At 44.2% G+C, this 15,596-nt stretch overlaps 1 protein-coding gene across 1 annotated transcript; it reads right to left on the bottom strand.

Annotated features, from left to right (window-relative positions):
• Window positions 1-1,435: 1,435 nt before the first annotated feature.
• PSMC2 (proteasome 26S subunit, ATPase 2) lies at window positions 1,436-14,471 on the bottom strand. Its single transcript, XM_054017834.1, has 12 exons — window positions 14,335-14,471; window positions 11,793-11,830; window positions 11,071-11,152; window positions 7,488-7,587; window positions 6,580-6,711; window positions 5,744-5,816; window positions 5,521-5,616; window positions 5,141-5,305; window positions 3,714-3,801; window positions 2,453-2,655; window positions 1,821-1,917; window positions 1,436-1,728 (listed from the first exon to the last, which is right to left on the bottom strand). The coding sequence occupies exons 1-12, from the start codon at window positions 14,402-14,404 to the stop codon at window positions 1,571-1,573; spliced, it is 1,302 nt and encodes a 433-aa protein (XP_053873809.1). The 5' UTR covers window positions 14,405-14,471; the 3' UTR covers window positions 1,436-1,570.
• Window positions 14,472-15,596: the final 1,125 nt, after the last annotated feature.

Below are 15,596 nucleotides of genomic sequence, written 5' to 3'. Positions count from 1 at the left end.
CATTTTGAGAACCTCTGTTTCAAACTACAGTCTTACTAGTTCAGCCAGGAGCTTATTAGTCAGAAGGTAAAAGGAGCGGGACAGGAAAGAAGAAATAAGGTGGGGAAGAAGCAGAGCACACAAGGTGTGTGACAGCTTTAGGAGGTGGCGATGGCATTGGGTCCCTCACTTTGGGCAGGACATCTCAGGAGGAGTCCCAGCAGTGTAACAGTAGATCCTTCAGAACATGCTGAAGCTCTCACTCCTGCCCATCCACCTGTATCCCTGACAGTTGTTATCGTTAGCTTTAAGAATGCCAAAAGTGTGATGGGCAGAGTAACCCAGCTCTTCATTTTGGCCACTGACTTTCAGTCCCCCATTCCTTTTGTTTGCCAGGCACGATCTGTGTCCTTGAGTCCTGGCAGGCGCATTTTTGTTTGGACTAATTCTGTCTCCCTTTAGTACCTTTCCCATCAACATTTATGGTTATAAGCTGACATTTTATGAACCTTTACCCATCTTTGAACAACTGAGTTTATAGTTTGCCTGCTATAGCCCAACAGCAGCATTAGGGGTTAGTAGTAAGCACAGGCTGGGTACGTGACATGCTTCCACTACCCTTGAAGCAGCCTCTTCTACTGTATCGCTCCAAGCAGCCAGATTTTAGACTTTCCCTTTAAAAATACAGCTGCTGGGAAGGGAGAGCTTTCTGAGCACTCTTTAGGCCTCAAAACTAGCTCCTTGGTATACCTAACTAGCCTACTCCTCACCTAAAAGCTGGGACACTGCTCTGCTTTGTGTTGCTGACACCAGCCACTGCCAGGAACTGGAAGACAGGTGATGGGAAACAACAAAAATAAAGTTGTCAGTTTAGTTTGAGATAAAACTTGCTAAAATGTAAGCTCAATGATTTAAAAAAAAAAAAATAGGAAGGAACAGGTTGAAGGTGTCTCCATAACATTTTTTGAAAAAAGTCTTAAAAGTTCTCTTTAGCACAATGCCACACAGTGCCGTACTTGAGAACTTAAAAGTAAACTAGAAATAGACTCATTGATTTTCATTAGCCAAGCGAACACTGGCTAAACCAAGAACACAGAGAAAAGTAAAGTTTTCACTTTTAATAGTAACCTAGCACCACATTTTTGTGTTACACCCTCCATGGTTTGTTCTAAGTCGTAATAATAGGGATAGTGCCTTCTTTTTGTGTACCACACTTAGCATGCTGGGGGCACCACCAGAAACGAGAAGCTTGACAGCAGAAAAATGTTTAAAAACAGTGGATTTGGACTGCATATTAAACTTAAAATCTAATTGGTTTTACTGTTAAGTTTGTAGCAGGTTTTGCAGGGTTGTAACCATCCCTGACTGAATCTCAACGTCTTGCATCATTTTCTGCTACAGCACTGATTAATTAGTGTTGAACACACTTAAAGAAAAATAACTACCTACCAGTCTGTCATTTGGAATGATGTATTTTATTTCTAGACTCAGAATGAGATTAGACAGCAAACACACCCTGAACAGTTACTCAGGCTTTTTGTTTAATAGCAAGATTAACAACAGGAACATATTTTCCTTTAATTTCAAGAAGTTAGTTGTAGGTCATGTATCTGGGCGTAGCACTGAATTTTGCATACGACTTGATGACTTTGTTCACAGCTTCTAAGAAGTCTTTCTCTGTAGCGATTTTTCGACGTGCTCGGATGGCAAACATGCCTGCCTCTGTGCAGACACTGCGAATTTCAGCACCTTTCAAAGAAGAGGACAGTTGGATTTAACACCTGCACATTATGCACTTACACAAAAACCAAACAGCGTACAAGTCATAGGATTCAACTTACCTGTGCTATTAGGACACAGTCGAGCTAACAACTCAAATCTTATGTCTCTTTCAACACTCATTGAACGAGCATGAATCTTGAATATGTGAGTTCGTCCCTAAAAAAACAGAAATTTGAGGGTGTGAGAGAAGAATTGATGCAGGGAGATAGGAAGTGAAGTAGAGTACTCAGCCTGTGGAACACCCCTTCAGTCTAGTTTCCTACTCCACCTACTGGTAGGAAACTGTAACGCTATTTCTGAACTGGCCTATTTGAGTAGAAAGCAAAGAGTTTATGGCACACAGTATAGATACTAATTAGAAGTGCTCTGACAAGTCATCACATGAGACCTCTCTCCTTGTAATGCAAATCAAGAGAGGAGGGGGCTAGAACTTTATAACCTACTTTCTGACTTGGTCTAATAGAATCTAGATTTGTTGAGTTGGGAGTACACTGCAAAGCACAGCTACTGTTCAGGGCTTTGCCTGGGGGGATGGACTCATGCTTTTTTTGCACATTTGAACTTCAAGTGTGCAGCTCCTTGAGAGGTGCTTGTATTATCTCTCTCTAAACTGCAGCAGAATATTAAGGTCTGAAACAACTACTGCTTTACTGTCTCAGTTTGCTTAGCATTGAAAATAAGCAGTTCTAACCTCAAGATCAGGTAAGCTAAATTCAATCTTCCTGTCCAGTCTCCCGGGCCTCATCAGTGCTGGATCCAAAGTATCAGGTCTGTTTGTTGCCATCAGGACTTTAATATTGCCTCTTGGATCAAATCCATCCAGTTGGTTGATCAGCTCCAGCATAGTACGCTGCACTTCATTGTCTCCTCCAGCCCCATCATCAAAACGAGCACCTGCAGAGAGAAGACCATTGTACATCAAGACATAGAAAAGACACTTTTCTAGTGAGGATAAATCCCATTGCCATGATCAAGAAGGATATGTTATATCAACAGCTGTATATGAATGCATGCCAATTACCAAAACAAAATGGTTTATCCTTTCTTATTTGGAATGCATCATCTTCAGCTAAGAGAAAGATAAGCAGGCAAAATATTTGTATCCCTTGTGTGAGTCCTAGTCTACACTGGGGGGGGGGAGGGAATCCATCTAAGTTACACAACTTCAGCTACATGAATAACGTAGCTAAAGTCAATGTACTTAGATCTTCTTACCGCGGTGTCTTCACTGCGGTAAGTCGACGGCTGACCCTCTCCCGTCGACTCCCCCTGCGCCTCTCACCCTGGTGGAGTACCGGAGTTGATGAGAGAGAGTGCTCGGCGGTCGATTTATTGCATCTAGACTAGACGCGATAAATCGACCCCCCGCTGGATCGATCACTGTCCATCGATCCAGCGGATAATGTAGACAAGCCCTGAGAGAGATGGGTATTGCTATAGTCAATGAGGAACACACCTATTTTTCTTAGGTTTACAAAATCCATATAGCAAAATACGTTGGCACCATTAAAGACACACACATAAATGGGAAGAGATTTTATTGAGGAAAACAGATCTCAGTTTCAAAAGTGTGAAGAAATGTTAAGTTTACATTGTTTAAGAATTAAATTGTACAGCAACTTGCTTGTACCGTATTTGTAAGAGATCCTACCTTAAGTTTAGTCACTTTGTATTTTGATTATAGAAATAAATTACTTCTGTTCAGGATTAAATGTGTTCAGATTTTATTAATTATTTCTTGATAGTTCCCTCTGCAGTAAATATAGCTGAACTGAGGTTAGAGTGACAGTTTTCCTAAGTTTTAATGATTTACAAAGCTGTGATTTATGGAATGCAAGTCCTGATAACGAGGAATTACATTGTGAAGAGAATTATAAAATCAAGGAATTGGCATGTAATATTTTTTAAAGTTTGCTATATAAAGAATAAAAAACTGCATGCTGCAAGCATACCTCCAATGGCATCGATTTCATCAAAGAATATAAGGCAAGCTTTCTTAGTTCTGGCCATTTCAAAGAGTTCACGAACCATTCGAGCTCCCTAATAAGAGGATAAGATTTTGTTACAGGCTGGCTCAAGTAAAGATTTTAAAGCAAACAGTGAAGCTTTCCAAGTGATAATTGGAAACTTACGATTATGAAACTAATTTTTGATTTGCACATATTTGGACAACTCTGGCAGGTATGGGTGCCCCTCAGGATACTTTATCCTGGGCTCACACACAAGCACCAACACAGTTATTTCAGATTTTTTTTTTTTTTTTAAGTTCTTATGAGTTTAGTGCTCTTGGAAGCTTCCAAACCAACTGTCCTGTAAAATAAAGGACGCTACTTTCAAAATTTAACCAGCAGTAGTACAAGCTGCCAACAATAATGTTTCACTCTCATACAGCACTTTTCATCCACAGATCTCAATGTGCTTTGCAAAGATGGTCAGTATCATTATGTCAATTTTACAGATGGTGAAGTGGAGGCACAGGGAGGTGAAATGATTTGCCCCAGGTCACCCAGCAGGCCAGTGGCAGAAGCAGAAATAGAACCCAGGTCCTTTCACATCCCAGGCCAGCGTTCTATCCATTAAGCCACATACAACTCAACCCTGAACTACAGAGACCACCTATATGGGTGGGGCAAGTAGTTCAAGTTTTAGGTCTACCCTCTCTTAGCTGCTACTATGAGATACTACTATGAGCCAGCTATCATGGTGGTTTTTTATATGGACATTGTCCTACTGAGAATTGAACAGAGATGATGATCTCTTTCATACAGGCTACTGACCAACTATCAAATGATAATTTTTGGCTTCCAACATGACCTAGGGGCAAAAGGCATCATATGCCATCACCAAACCTCGCAGCTATCTGGTTCCCCTTGTACAGTCTACACAGTGGCATGCACCTACTTTATCCAGTGCTGCCAGGAACTGGTGCAAAGTTTGTGAGTATGGAGCAGCAACCTGGTTATATGTCAAGACACCCTCCCCTCCCCCCCCCCCCCCAAAAAAAAAACCCAAACAGCTACAGGCATCACAAATTTTAAGATTACTCCATTCACTAGAACTGTGTGAGGCCACAACGGGTTTGAGTCACTTCTGTGAGAAGTTTACTGATAATTCAGGGTGGGATTTTCAAACCATTCAGCGCTGAGCTAATGCCAATGATTGCTTTTGAAAATTTCAGATGTAGAGTAACCAAGATTTTGAGATTTCATTCTTTTAGGGTTGTCAGACTATTACCTGCAATTATACGCTTGGTAGTTTTTAATGCCTCCTTGAGTCTACGAAACTTAGTTCATTTAGCTGCAATGTCTATTAAAATGCTTGGCCTCCACCACTTGGAGTTTGCAGTTTGCTCCACCTTTTACATAGTGTTTGGTATTACCTCTCCTACATATTTCTGCACCAATTCAGATCCAATCACTCTGATGAAGCAGGCATCAGTCCTGTTAGCAACAGCACGGGCACAGAGGGTTTTGCCTGTACCAGGTGGCCCAAAGAGAAGTACTCCTTTGGGGGGCTCAATCCCAAGGTTCACAAACCTCTCAGGCTGCGAAGGGAAGAAACAGGAGATTAAAATCTTTCTGTGAAGATTGGTGATAAATCAGCTTTACTAATGAAATAAAAAATAAGTCACTGAAAAGCTACTTTTAGCTTTGCTGGGGTGTTTACATTCAGACATCTCAGTACTTGGCAAGGCATGACAAGTCATCATATGAAGAAAATGTTATCAAAACATTGAGTCACAATCTATGAGTTACTTACATGAAGCAGAGGGGTTTCAACCACCTCTCTCAGCTTTTCAATCTGTTCTTTGCAACCACCAACATCGCTGTAAGTGACATCAGGTTTTTCCTCTACCTGCATAACAAACGGATAAATGCACATTTGAACAACTTGCTATTGCAATAGCAGAATTCACCCAGAGACGTCAACATTTTAAGCTAAGCAAGCTTGAAAAAGGATAATAAGCAAAGGGAATTCTCACCTGCATCATAGTAACTGTTGGGTCAATCTTTGGAGGCAAGGGAATATGGATCTGATACTTGTTTCTGTCCACACTGGTGGGAAGGTGTAAGAAGAGCATTATTTTCATGTTAATACTCCTCACGCTAACACAACTGAACTATAATTTAAACAAAAAAACCCTGTAATGTGAAGGGGGTAAAATCCTGCTAGTTCTCTTTTCTCCAGCATCAGCCTGAGCCCATCCCTAAGAAACTGAGAATTTCCATGGAAAGGAATTCCAGTCTGTTTTGAAAAAGTAGAAAACCACTTTGGACATTTGGAAACATTTCCACGACCCCTGAGCTTCCCAGAGCTGCAGCAGGCCACCAGGTGGGCAGCTGGGAAGCCTAGGCATCCATGGCTTCCAGGCTGCTGAGAAGTCATGAGCCTGGAACTCCAGGGTGCCAAGAAGCCGCAAGTCTGGAGTTCTCTGCTCTCTATTAGCCTGCTCAAGTGCTTGGAGCCTGAAAGCCCGGGCTCCCAAGGAGGTGGGTGGGCAAGCTGGCAGGAAACCAACAGTTTTGAAACCTGCCTGGCAGGCAAGGTTCCATTTGAACCCTGCCTAGTTTCCGTCGGAATTTCATCCTGGAGAACATTTCAAATTTTGACAAATCATCATTTTCCAATAGAAAACATCAGAAAGTTTCCCACTAACTCTATTACTGCGTATATAATTACATTTCAGCGATATCTGACGACACTTAACCAGTGAGTATGATTGATTGCAGAACACTAAACTGTGAGACTAAATCATTCCATCTTAAAGGAAAGGAAGCTTCTGTCTCCTGTTAGACTTACTGGTCCGTCTTTACTTACCCAACTCTCATCCCCTCTTCAATGTCAGTAGGTGCTACCTGATCGCTGAGGTCCACCACAAATTTGGCAAATTGTTTGACATTGATAATGTACTTGGGATCCTCGGAATCTGCATTGATTATCTTCGTACACCTAGCAGAAAAGACAGGCCATGAGTTAGACAAATAAAGCTTCTTGTTACTTCCACAAGCATCAAACAATCAATTATTAAAAGATGCTTGGTTTGTACTCTAAGTGCCTTTATGAAATCATATTGCTAAGGCTACGATTTTTGTCATGGATATTTTTAGTAAAAGGACAGGTCACAGGCAATTAAAAATTCACAGAAGCCTGACCTGTCCCTGACTTTTACTAAAAATGTCCATGACAAAACAGGGAAGAAGAAGGGTCCAGTACCCTGCCCCGGTGTGGCTGGGAGCTGCGGGGGTCCCCCACATCCACGGGGACTGGGAGTTGCCAGGAGATTCCCCCTGCTGCCCGCAGGGGACTGGGGAGCTTCTGGGGGATTCCCCCCACCGCCTGCCTTCCAGCCACCACAGGAGGTAGGGTTACCCTGCAGCTCCCAGCGGCTGCAGGCTGAAGTCACAGAGGTCTGTGGAAATCACAGATTCCGTGACCAAATCGTAACCTTACGTATAGCTGGTATGTTTGTGATTTTATTGTTCTAGTAGTGCTGCAACTCATAATTCTATCACTATTCCAACTATGGCATACTTCTCATATTTCACAAAGGTTAACATCAGCATTTTGATACCACAGTGAGTGGCACCTTAGAAATATATAAGAATCAATTTAAGTTTTTACCAGGTGTCATGTGGAAAAAAGGAAGGTGCTGCAAATAGAATTATAAATGCTTTTTTTATAATACCACATAGCTCATATGACAGGGATCCACAGAACATACACACCTGGCTACCTGTAGTGGCTGCTCACTTTGGAGAGTTTGCTTATCTGCAGCCAGATCCCAGAGGGCAGGAGGGGCCAGGCCTGTATCTGACTCTTTGATCCCTACATAGAAGACAGCACAGTTAGAAGGAAAAGCCAGTTCACTGATCACATTAATGATACTTCACACTCAGTGTTCTACAAACATTACCCACCAGTTGCATCAGAGAAGAGAGCATATGCTGAGAGGAAGCTTTTACTGGTACTTTAAAATGTGACCTGCAAAGGGAAAACTGCGGGATTTATGCCAGTTTATTTCATGATATTCCAGAAACAGAGTCTAAAAAGCTTTCCCCCCTCCTCCTCATTTTTTTTTTTAAATTAGAAACTCAGGTCTTGTCTACCTTGTTCTTGCTTGGCAGACTTTATGGACAACTAGTAGGATGACAGTAAACATACCAGTGAAGTTAATCATGATTTAGAGGGAACGTGATTTCTATTCCAACTATTGTAAACTTTATAAAAGTACTTGGAAGAAGAAACCTTTTTAAGATTCAACACTCAGCCTGTCAAGTCAGAACTGAGAGCTCACAAACACACATCTGAGCCCATCATCACGTCCAACATAAAAACAGGGAAGAAAAAAGTCAATATTCCTGGTATTTTTAATGTTAAAAAGGGGGAGGGGGGGGGTTAGTGACTTTTCCGGCTTTTTTACACACCATAAAGCAGCAGAAGAGGGCATAAATCCAGATTTTCCACCTCGCCTTTGCAGATCACCTTTAAGAGTCTTAAAGTCAACTCTGAAGCTTAGATACGAAGTATATATAAACACAAGCATAGTATCCAGTTTTATAGGTGATGGACATTCGATCAAGAAATCAGAATGAGACCCTTAACGTGTAAGAGATCCATGACACAGTTTTTGCTTCATAGAAGATGTGACTTAATGAAAGCATAACATGGTGAACTTACAGTTATAATGCACATACAGTCACAGAGTTTAAGGCCAGAAGGGACCACTAAATCATCTAGACTGACCTCCTGTATATCACAGGCCATTAACACTGCCCAGCACCTGCACACTAAACCCAACAATCAAAATTAGACCAATGCACTGCAGCCCACAGGAGACTAGACTATCCTGTGCCACAGGCAGAGATTAGGAAGGACCAAGGTGTACCAGTGCCTGAGTCCATGCAATGGCAGAGAAATGATTACACGAGATATACCCAAATAATCCTGGCAATTGACCTGCAGCAACACACTGGAGACAAAGGAGAAAAACACCTATGGCCACTGACAATCTGACCTGAGGAAAATTTCTTCCTGACACCACACTTGGCCATCAGTAGGACCCTGAGCCCGTGAGCAAGAACCAGCCAGCCAAGCACCTGAGAGAGAGAATGCTTGGTGCCACCTCCGAGCCCCTGGCCCTCCCCATTCAACGTCTCATCTCCAGCTGTGGCCATCCCTGATGCTTCAGAAGAAGATTAAAAAAAACCTTCACAGAACATGTTGGAGAGGGAGGTGGAATTTCTTCCTGACCCCTGCCTGTGATTGGCTGAAACCCTGAAGCACAAGTTTTAGGACTGGAAGTCAGCCCCAGGGATGTTGAGCCATACCCGCTACCGTCACAACCAACCTTGTCATACAATTGCGCTCATAAAATTTGTCCAGCTGTCTCTTAAAACGAGTTAAGTTGTTTGCCCCCACACCTCCTATTAGGAGGCTGTTCCAGAACCTTACCCCTCTGATGGTCAGAAACCTTCTTCTAATTTCCAGCCTGAATTTACTCATGGCCAGTTTATACCCATTTGCTCTTCTAGCTCTCCACCGTTCTTGGTATTTACCCCTAATGTATTTATAGAGAAAAATCATACCCCACTCAGCCTTCGTTTTGTGAGACTACACAAGCCAAGCTCTTCCAGTCTCCTCTCATAATATAGGCCTTCCATTCCCCAATCATTCTAGTAGCTATTCTCTGCACCTGTTCCAGTTTAAATTCATCTTGCATGAACATAAGTGACCAAAATTGTACACAGCATACAAATGAGGTCTTACCAGGGCCTTCTATCATGACATTAATATCGCTCTCTCTCCTGGAAATGTCTGTCTAATCACACTTCCTAGGATCGCATTTGCCTTTTTCACAGCTGCATCACATTGGTGGCTCATAGTCAGCCTGTGATTAACCCACACACCCAGGTCTCCCTTCTCTTCTGTCAGTTCCTACTGATGAGTAGAGCCCTGCAAATCCGCGGATACCCACGGACCATTTTTGCGGATAGTGGATCGGATGCAGATACAACTGCACAGGGATTTACTCGCCAGCAGCACCTGGCCCACAGCGTCCTGATTGAGGTCATTACTAAAAATATTAAATAAGATTGGTCCCAAGCCTGATCCCCGAGGAACTCCACTAGTAATATAACTCCAGTTCAATAATTCACCTTTCAGCACAACCTGCTGCCTACTCCCATCTAGACAATTCCTTATCCACCTTGCAATATTGTACTGATCCCCTCTTCCCTCATTTAAGTAATAATTTCCCATGTGGTGCTGTGTCAAATGCACTTCTCTTATCTAAAAAAAAATCAGATATTTTCTCAAAGAAGGAAATCAGTTTAGTCTGGCATGATCTACCTTTGGTAAAACCATATTGCATTATCTCCTCTTTACCAATTACCTCTATGAATTTAATTATTCTTTCCTTCACGATTTGTTCTAAAACCTTGAATACTACTGAGGTCAGATTAACAGGTCTGTATTTCCCAGATCAATTTTCCCCCTTTCTTAAATACACAAATGGTGTTGATTATACTCCAGTATTATCCCCGGATAGACTTATTAAAAATTCTTGCTACTGGAAAGCAGTAACGTGTGCCAGTTCTTTCAGTATTCGGAGATGGAAACTGTCTGGCCCCCCAAATTGAGCACATTAAACTCTTTACATTCTTCTTCCATCTCATATGTGAAAATTTCTATTTCTAGACACTCATTTCCATCAGCCATATTGCCTTCATGCACATTTCACATTAGCATTGTTATTGAAAACTGAGGCAAAGTATTCATTTAGTTTTTGGGACATACATAGATTATCTTTAATCTCCTATCCCACAGTGCATAGTGACCCAATCTCATCCTTCCTTATACTTTTTATTTATATAACTAAAAAACTTCTTATTTATTTTTAATTTCCTTGGCAAAAACTAATTCAGCTTGGCTTTTAGCAATTCTCATGTTATTCCTGTATTTACTAGCCTCCAGGATGTAGCTTTCTTTGCTAATCAACTCCTCTTTCTTCCCTAATGGCTCTCTGCTTACTCCTAATAACCTTTTTGATATGGTAATTAATCCAGCTGGGTCTGGAACCTCTCTTTTCCCCTTTCTTGGGATGCAAATTTTAGATAGTTTTTGTTTAGTTGATTTGAAGAAACACCAAGCCTCTTCTGCATTTAAGTCCTTGAGCTCTTCAGTCCAGTGACTTCTTTAACCCTTTCCCTTAATTTCCCAAAGTCTGCTCTTTTGAAATAAAAAAATCACAGTTGTCTACCTGCTTTTGATTATCTTTCCATTAAATTTTACTTTAAGAAAAGCACATACCAGTGAGCTCATTAATTTTCTTAAGTAGCTGCTGAATATCATCTTCTACCTGCTTAATCTGCCTTGAGTACGTGCTCTGGCCCTGGAACAGAAGAATAATTGTATGCACTTCAGTAACTTAAGAAAAACCATGTACATATATTTATGTATGCTAGACAGTTACTAACTTCTGTTGAGATGGTCAATATAGTTATTTGTTAACCTCAGAGATTAACTTGACCTTGATATGTAGTTTTTTAAGTCAGTATTTGGCTTGAAAAACAGTACGATATTAAAACACAGAGTCAAATGGTCCATTGTTACATACAGGAGCCAAAATAGACGTAAATTATATTAATTTATTCTCACATTCAGGCCCATTTCATTTACACTAAGGCACATAAAATTCTCTAAACATGTAAACTGTAAATGAAATTCAGGCCATTGATGGTCATATTTTAAAACAGAAATTCAAGAAATTGCAAACTTAAGTTATTTGGTCATAGTTCCTTCACAGACCAGTAATATTTAAATCTGTAGGAGTTTTGTTGTTTTTGGGGTGGGGAGAGAATGCATTAGGGGAGAGAGGTTGCAGAGATGGAGTAAATTTTAAAGAGGAACAGGGAAACAGATTTACTGGTTATTTCCAAATAAGATCAGTTTGGAATATACTGTTTTGCCTTGATTCGGTTAATTAGATTTTCATGTTTTTCTTTACCATTTTAGTTATGTAGGGTACTTACATAGGTTTTCAGCAAGGCAATATCCCCTTCATCCAATGCTGAAACAAGATACACAAGAATTAGCTTTCAGTTGTAAGAACAAAATTAAATGTGTCTAATTTTGTTTCTAAAGATGTGAATTCAGACACCCACAGAACCCCTATGATATGGGGGGAGGGGGTTGTTTTTTTTTAAACACTAAACCAGAGTACCATGCAATAAAGCTAGATGTCCATGACAAGCAAGAGTTAGGCAAGTTCTCCAGCTACTTGCAGGGATGAAGTAGTACTGCATTGTTATTTATCACGCACCCACACTGAGCTAGGCATCTCAATGACCAACATGAAAGCAGTCTGTCCAAAAGAGCTTATGAGCTAAAGAGTCTATATATAAACAAGGGACTGGAGAAAAGGAAGTAATAAATAAGCAAACTGATCAAGTTCTGCTTCCTGGCAGTCTCAACAATTGTCCAAAATCCAGATGTCATTTGTTCTGATACTAACCTCTCACAGATACTTGTACCACTGTACTTGTACCACTGTACATAACTAAATGCATACCTGCACACGAAGCATACCAGCATACTGATTACCAGCCTAACACCACATTTCAGGTGGGAAGAACAGGACCCTATTTCAAAATCTAAGACACTCTTGTGCTGAAGTTACCAACAAACAAGGAGTAGGATTCTTTACATCAATCCAATCATTTGATTGTTAGAAGGCAGGACGTGACACAAAGGTTTTGCAGGTGAGATACAGAGGTCCCCAAAAAAGCATGATTCCCTCCCAGTTTATTCAGTGCTTGACAGCAAGGTAGACGGTGTTGGTGCATGAGCACAGCCACAAACATGTTCACTACACAACGCTCACATTTCTGAGCGATCCTCACCACAAACAGCACTGGGGGCTGATGTTTACTCATATAGTGCTTTTTCCATCAGTAGACCGCCAAGTGCTTCACAATCTTTAATGTAATAAGGAGTCCGGGGAAGCTTATGCCCAAATAAATCTGTTAGTCTTTAAGGTGCCACTGGACTCCTTGTTGTTTTTGTGGATACAGACTAACACAGCTACCCCGTGATACTTGACACCTTTAATGTAGTTATTCTCCCAATACCCCTGGGAGGTAGGGAAGTGCTATTACCCCTGTTTTATGGAAAGGGAATGGAGGCCTAGACCCATTAAGGGTGGGATCCACAAAGGTACTTAGGCACTAAGTCCCAGTTTTGGTTCTACTGTGATCCAAGGAACTCCCACCTAATCCTGTATCAGCCTAAGCTCCAGAGCAAATCATGGGGAATGATAGGCATTTGGCCTTATCTTGCATGTGGGACCCAATCCACCAAGCGGCCTCTGAGTACACATACTGGATCAGGTCCCACTCAAAATCTGGCTGAAGGAGGTAGTGATAGTGCTGCAGCCCACCTTATCAATACGTAGATAAATCATTAACTAGTCACTGGGTTAGAGAGTCCAGTAGTTAGGGCACCCACCCAGGAAATGGGAATTCTAGGGTTCAGCCCCCGCTTCCAATGACTCCTTTATCCACATTGGGACACCTTCAACTGCAGAGACTGATGGAGAATATCCATAACATGAGAATATCCAGTGGCTCAGTGGTTAGCGCACCCACCAGAAAGATAAGTTTGAACAGGGGTATCCCTCCTTTCAGGAGAGTGGGGATATTGGGCTAAAAGTTATGGGGTGCACACAACCCCCTGCTCCCTGTTTTGTAGAGTGAGGCAGACCCTTAACTCATTGCTGGGTCCACTTTGCTAAGTACTTCCCCCCCAGCCTGGACTTCAGCACCTATCTTTGAGAGTGGTGGGGTTTCGGTTACGCTTTCTGGTCAGTGTCTCCCATTGACTTGGGCAGCAGTCTGCTAGCATGCTGAGTTTGTGGATTGCATTTCTCTCCCGCTGCTCATTGTAGAAGGAGAGGCGGACCCAAACTCAGGCTTTGCAGACGGTGATTTTTCTCGGCACTCTGATGCCCAACTCCCTTTGGGGATCCCACCCTTGAGGCTACGCCGACACGGGGATAAAAGCACAGTTGCATTGGCACAGGTCAGCTGACTCGGGCTCAAGCTGCGGGTCTAAACATTGCTGGGTAGTCATTCGGGCTCACACGCCGCCTTTTTTCAGCCCCGGAGCCGAAGCCCGGGGAGCCCGAGTCCGCGGGCCGGGCGCAGCGTAGCGTAGCCGTCCCCGAGTGCCCACGGGAGGGTGGGGAAGTCTGGGCAGCTCCTGGCCCTACAGAAGTCAAGTAGGACCCAGAGTCCTGGGCGCCGCCTGCACGAGCCTAAGGAAGCCACAGGCTCGCTCTGCGGCTCGGCCCCCCGCCCAGCTCGCCGGGCCGGGGCGCTCGGCAGGGCTAGAGGCCGGTCGGGCGCAGCCAGCCAGATCTAGGCCCCGCGCGGCTGCGGGTGTCTCCAGCGCAGCGAAGCCCAGAGGGCAGCGGGAGAAGGGCCCGGGCAGGATGCGGGAGCAGGACACAGGCCCCGGACGCCCCGCAACCCAGGCTGGGGGTGGGTAGGAGGCCGCGGCCGCCCAGCCCCTCACCGCGGATGGGTTTATCCCCCTTCTCCTCCTCCTTGGTTTTGCGCTGATCGGCGCCCAGATAGTCCGGCATCCCGGCGGCCACACGGCTCCCCTCAAGCGGCTCCTCCCGATCCCGAGACACTGCGCAGGCGCCGCCCCGCCCCCGGATGCATTACACAGCACCTCACCCAGCTTCCGCTCCGGCCGGACTGACCCGGGGGCCCAGGCCGCTTCCGCCACGCCCCGGAAAGCAGCCCGGGGGGGGGGGCAGTATTCGGTGCAACCAGCCGGAAGATGGAAGCTGGCCTCGTGCAAGCGGGTTCTGTTCCCCCAGCATCGCTTCCGGTAGGGAGGAAGTGGTGCCCAAGGCTTTCTTCCCCCGCCCTCGAGTGCCAGCCAGCGGGGTTCCTGTGCCGGCTTGTCCACTCCACGCCCGGGGCAGCGCACCCGCCTCGTGCCCTGGTCCCAGCCACCGGCACCTCAGGGGAAGCAGGGCGGCAGGCAAACAAGGCACCAGCATTATTCCTGCACCGGGCCCCTGGTGTGCAGCTTCCTGAGCACCCCTTAGGGACCCCGGCTGGAGCTTGGCTTAAAAACCATGAGCGTTTTAAAAATGCACAGCGGGATTTTTTCTTTTGCCTTTTGCTCTGAGCCCTCGGGTGCAGTAAGCTTTTGCCTTTTCAAGCCACCTCCGCCTCTCTGGATTTGATTGATTGGTAGGGAAAGCTTAGCTTCTCCTGTAATCACTTGACTCCAGGAACTGGGTCTTTAAACAAAACACCAAATATTGTCCCACCAAGATGTCTGCACCCAGATTGCCCCACACAGAACCCTCTAATTCCACACCTGGATCCCCCCACACTAAATTCCTCCACACATGGATTTTGCCGGGCTGAGCTTGCCTGCGCCACACCTGGATCAGGGGCCTGGGTTCGACATGCAAGCAAGACTCCGTTCCTCTTGCTTAAGGTGACCAGATGTCCCCCCGGTTTTATAGGGACAGTCCCAATATTTGGGGCTTTTTTGTATATATAGGCTCCTATTACCCCCACCCCCTGTCCCAATTCTTTACACTTGCTATCTGGTCACCCTACTCTTGCTTGTTATCTTGTTGTGCCTGGTGCAGAGGGGCAGGGATCAAGCGTGTTTCTGGGGCAGACTCCCAGCCCTTGCGCTATGTCAAGTGCAGCCTTAGCAGCTGTGGGCTGGGGTGGGCGAGCTGCAAAGTGATCTGCCCCCTCTGTGCAGCCAGTGGTGTGTGCTCCACACTGCCATGCCGCAGC

The sequence above is a fragment of the Malaclemys terrapin genome, chromosome 1 (genome assembly GCF_027887155.1).
Source record: "Malaclemys terrapin pileata isolate rMalTer1 chromosome 1, rMalTer1.hap1, whole genome shotgun sequence".
Classification (NCBI taxonomy): Eukaryota; Metazoa; Chordata; order Testudines; family Emydidae; genus Malaclemys; species Malaclemys terrapin.
This window is presented reverse-complemented; position numbering and strand designations above follow the sequence as displayed.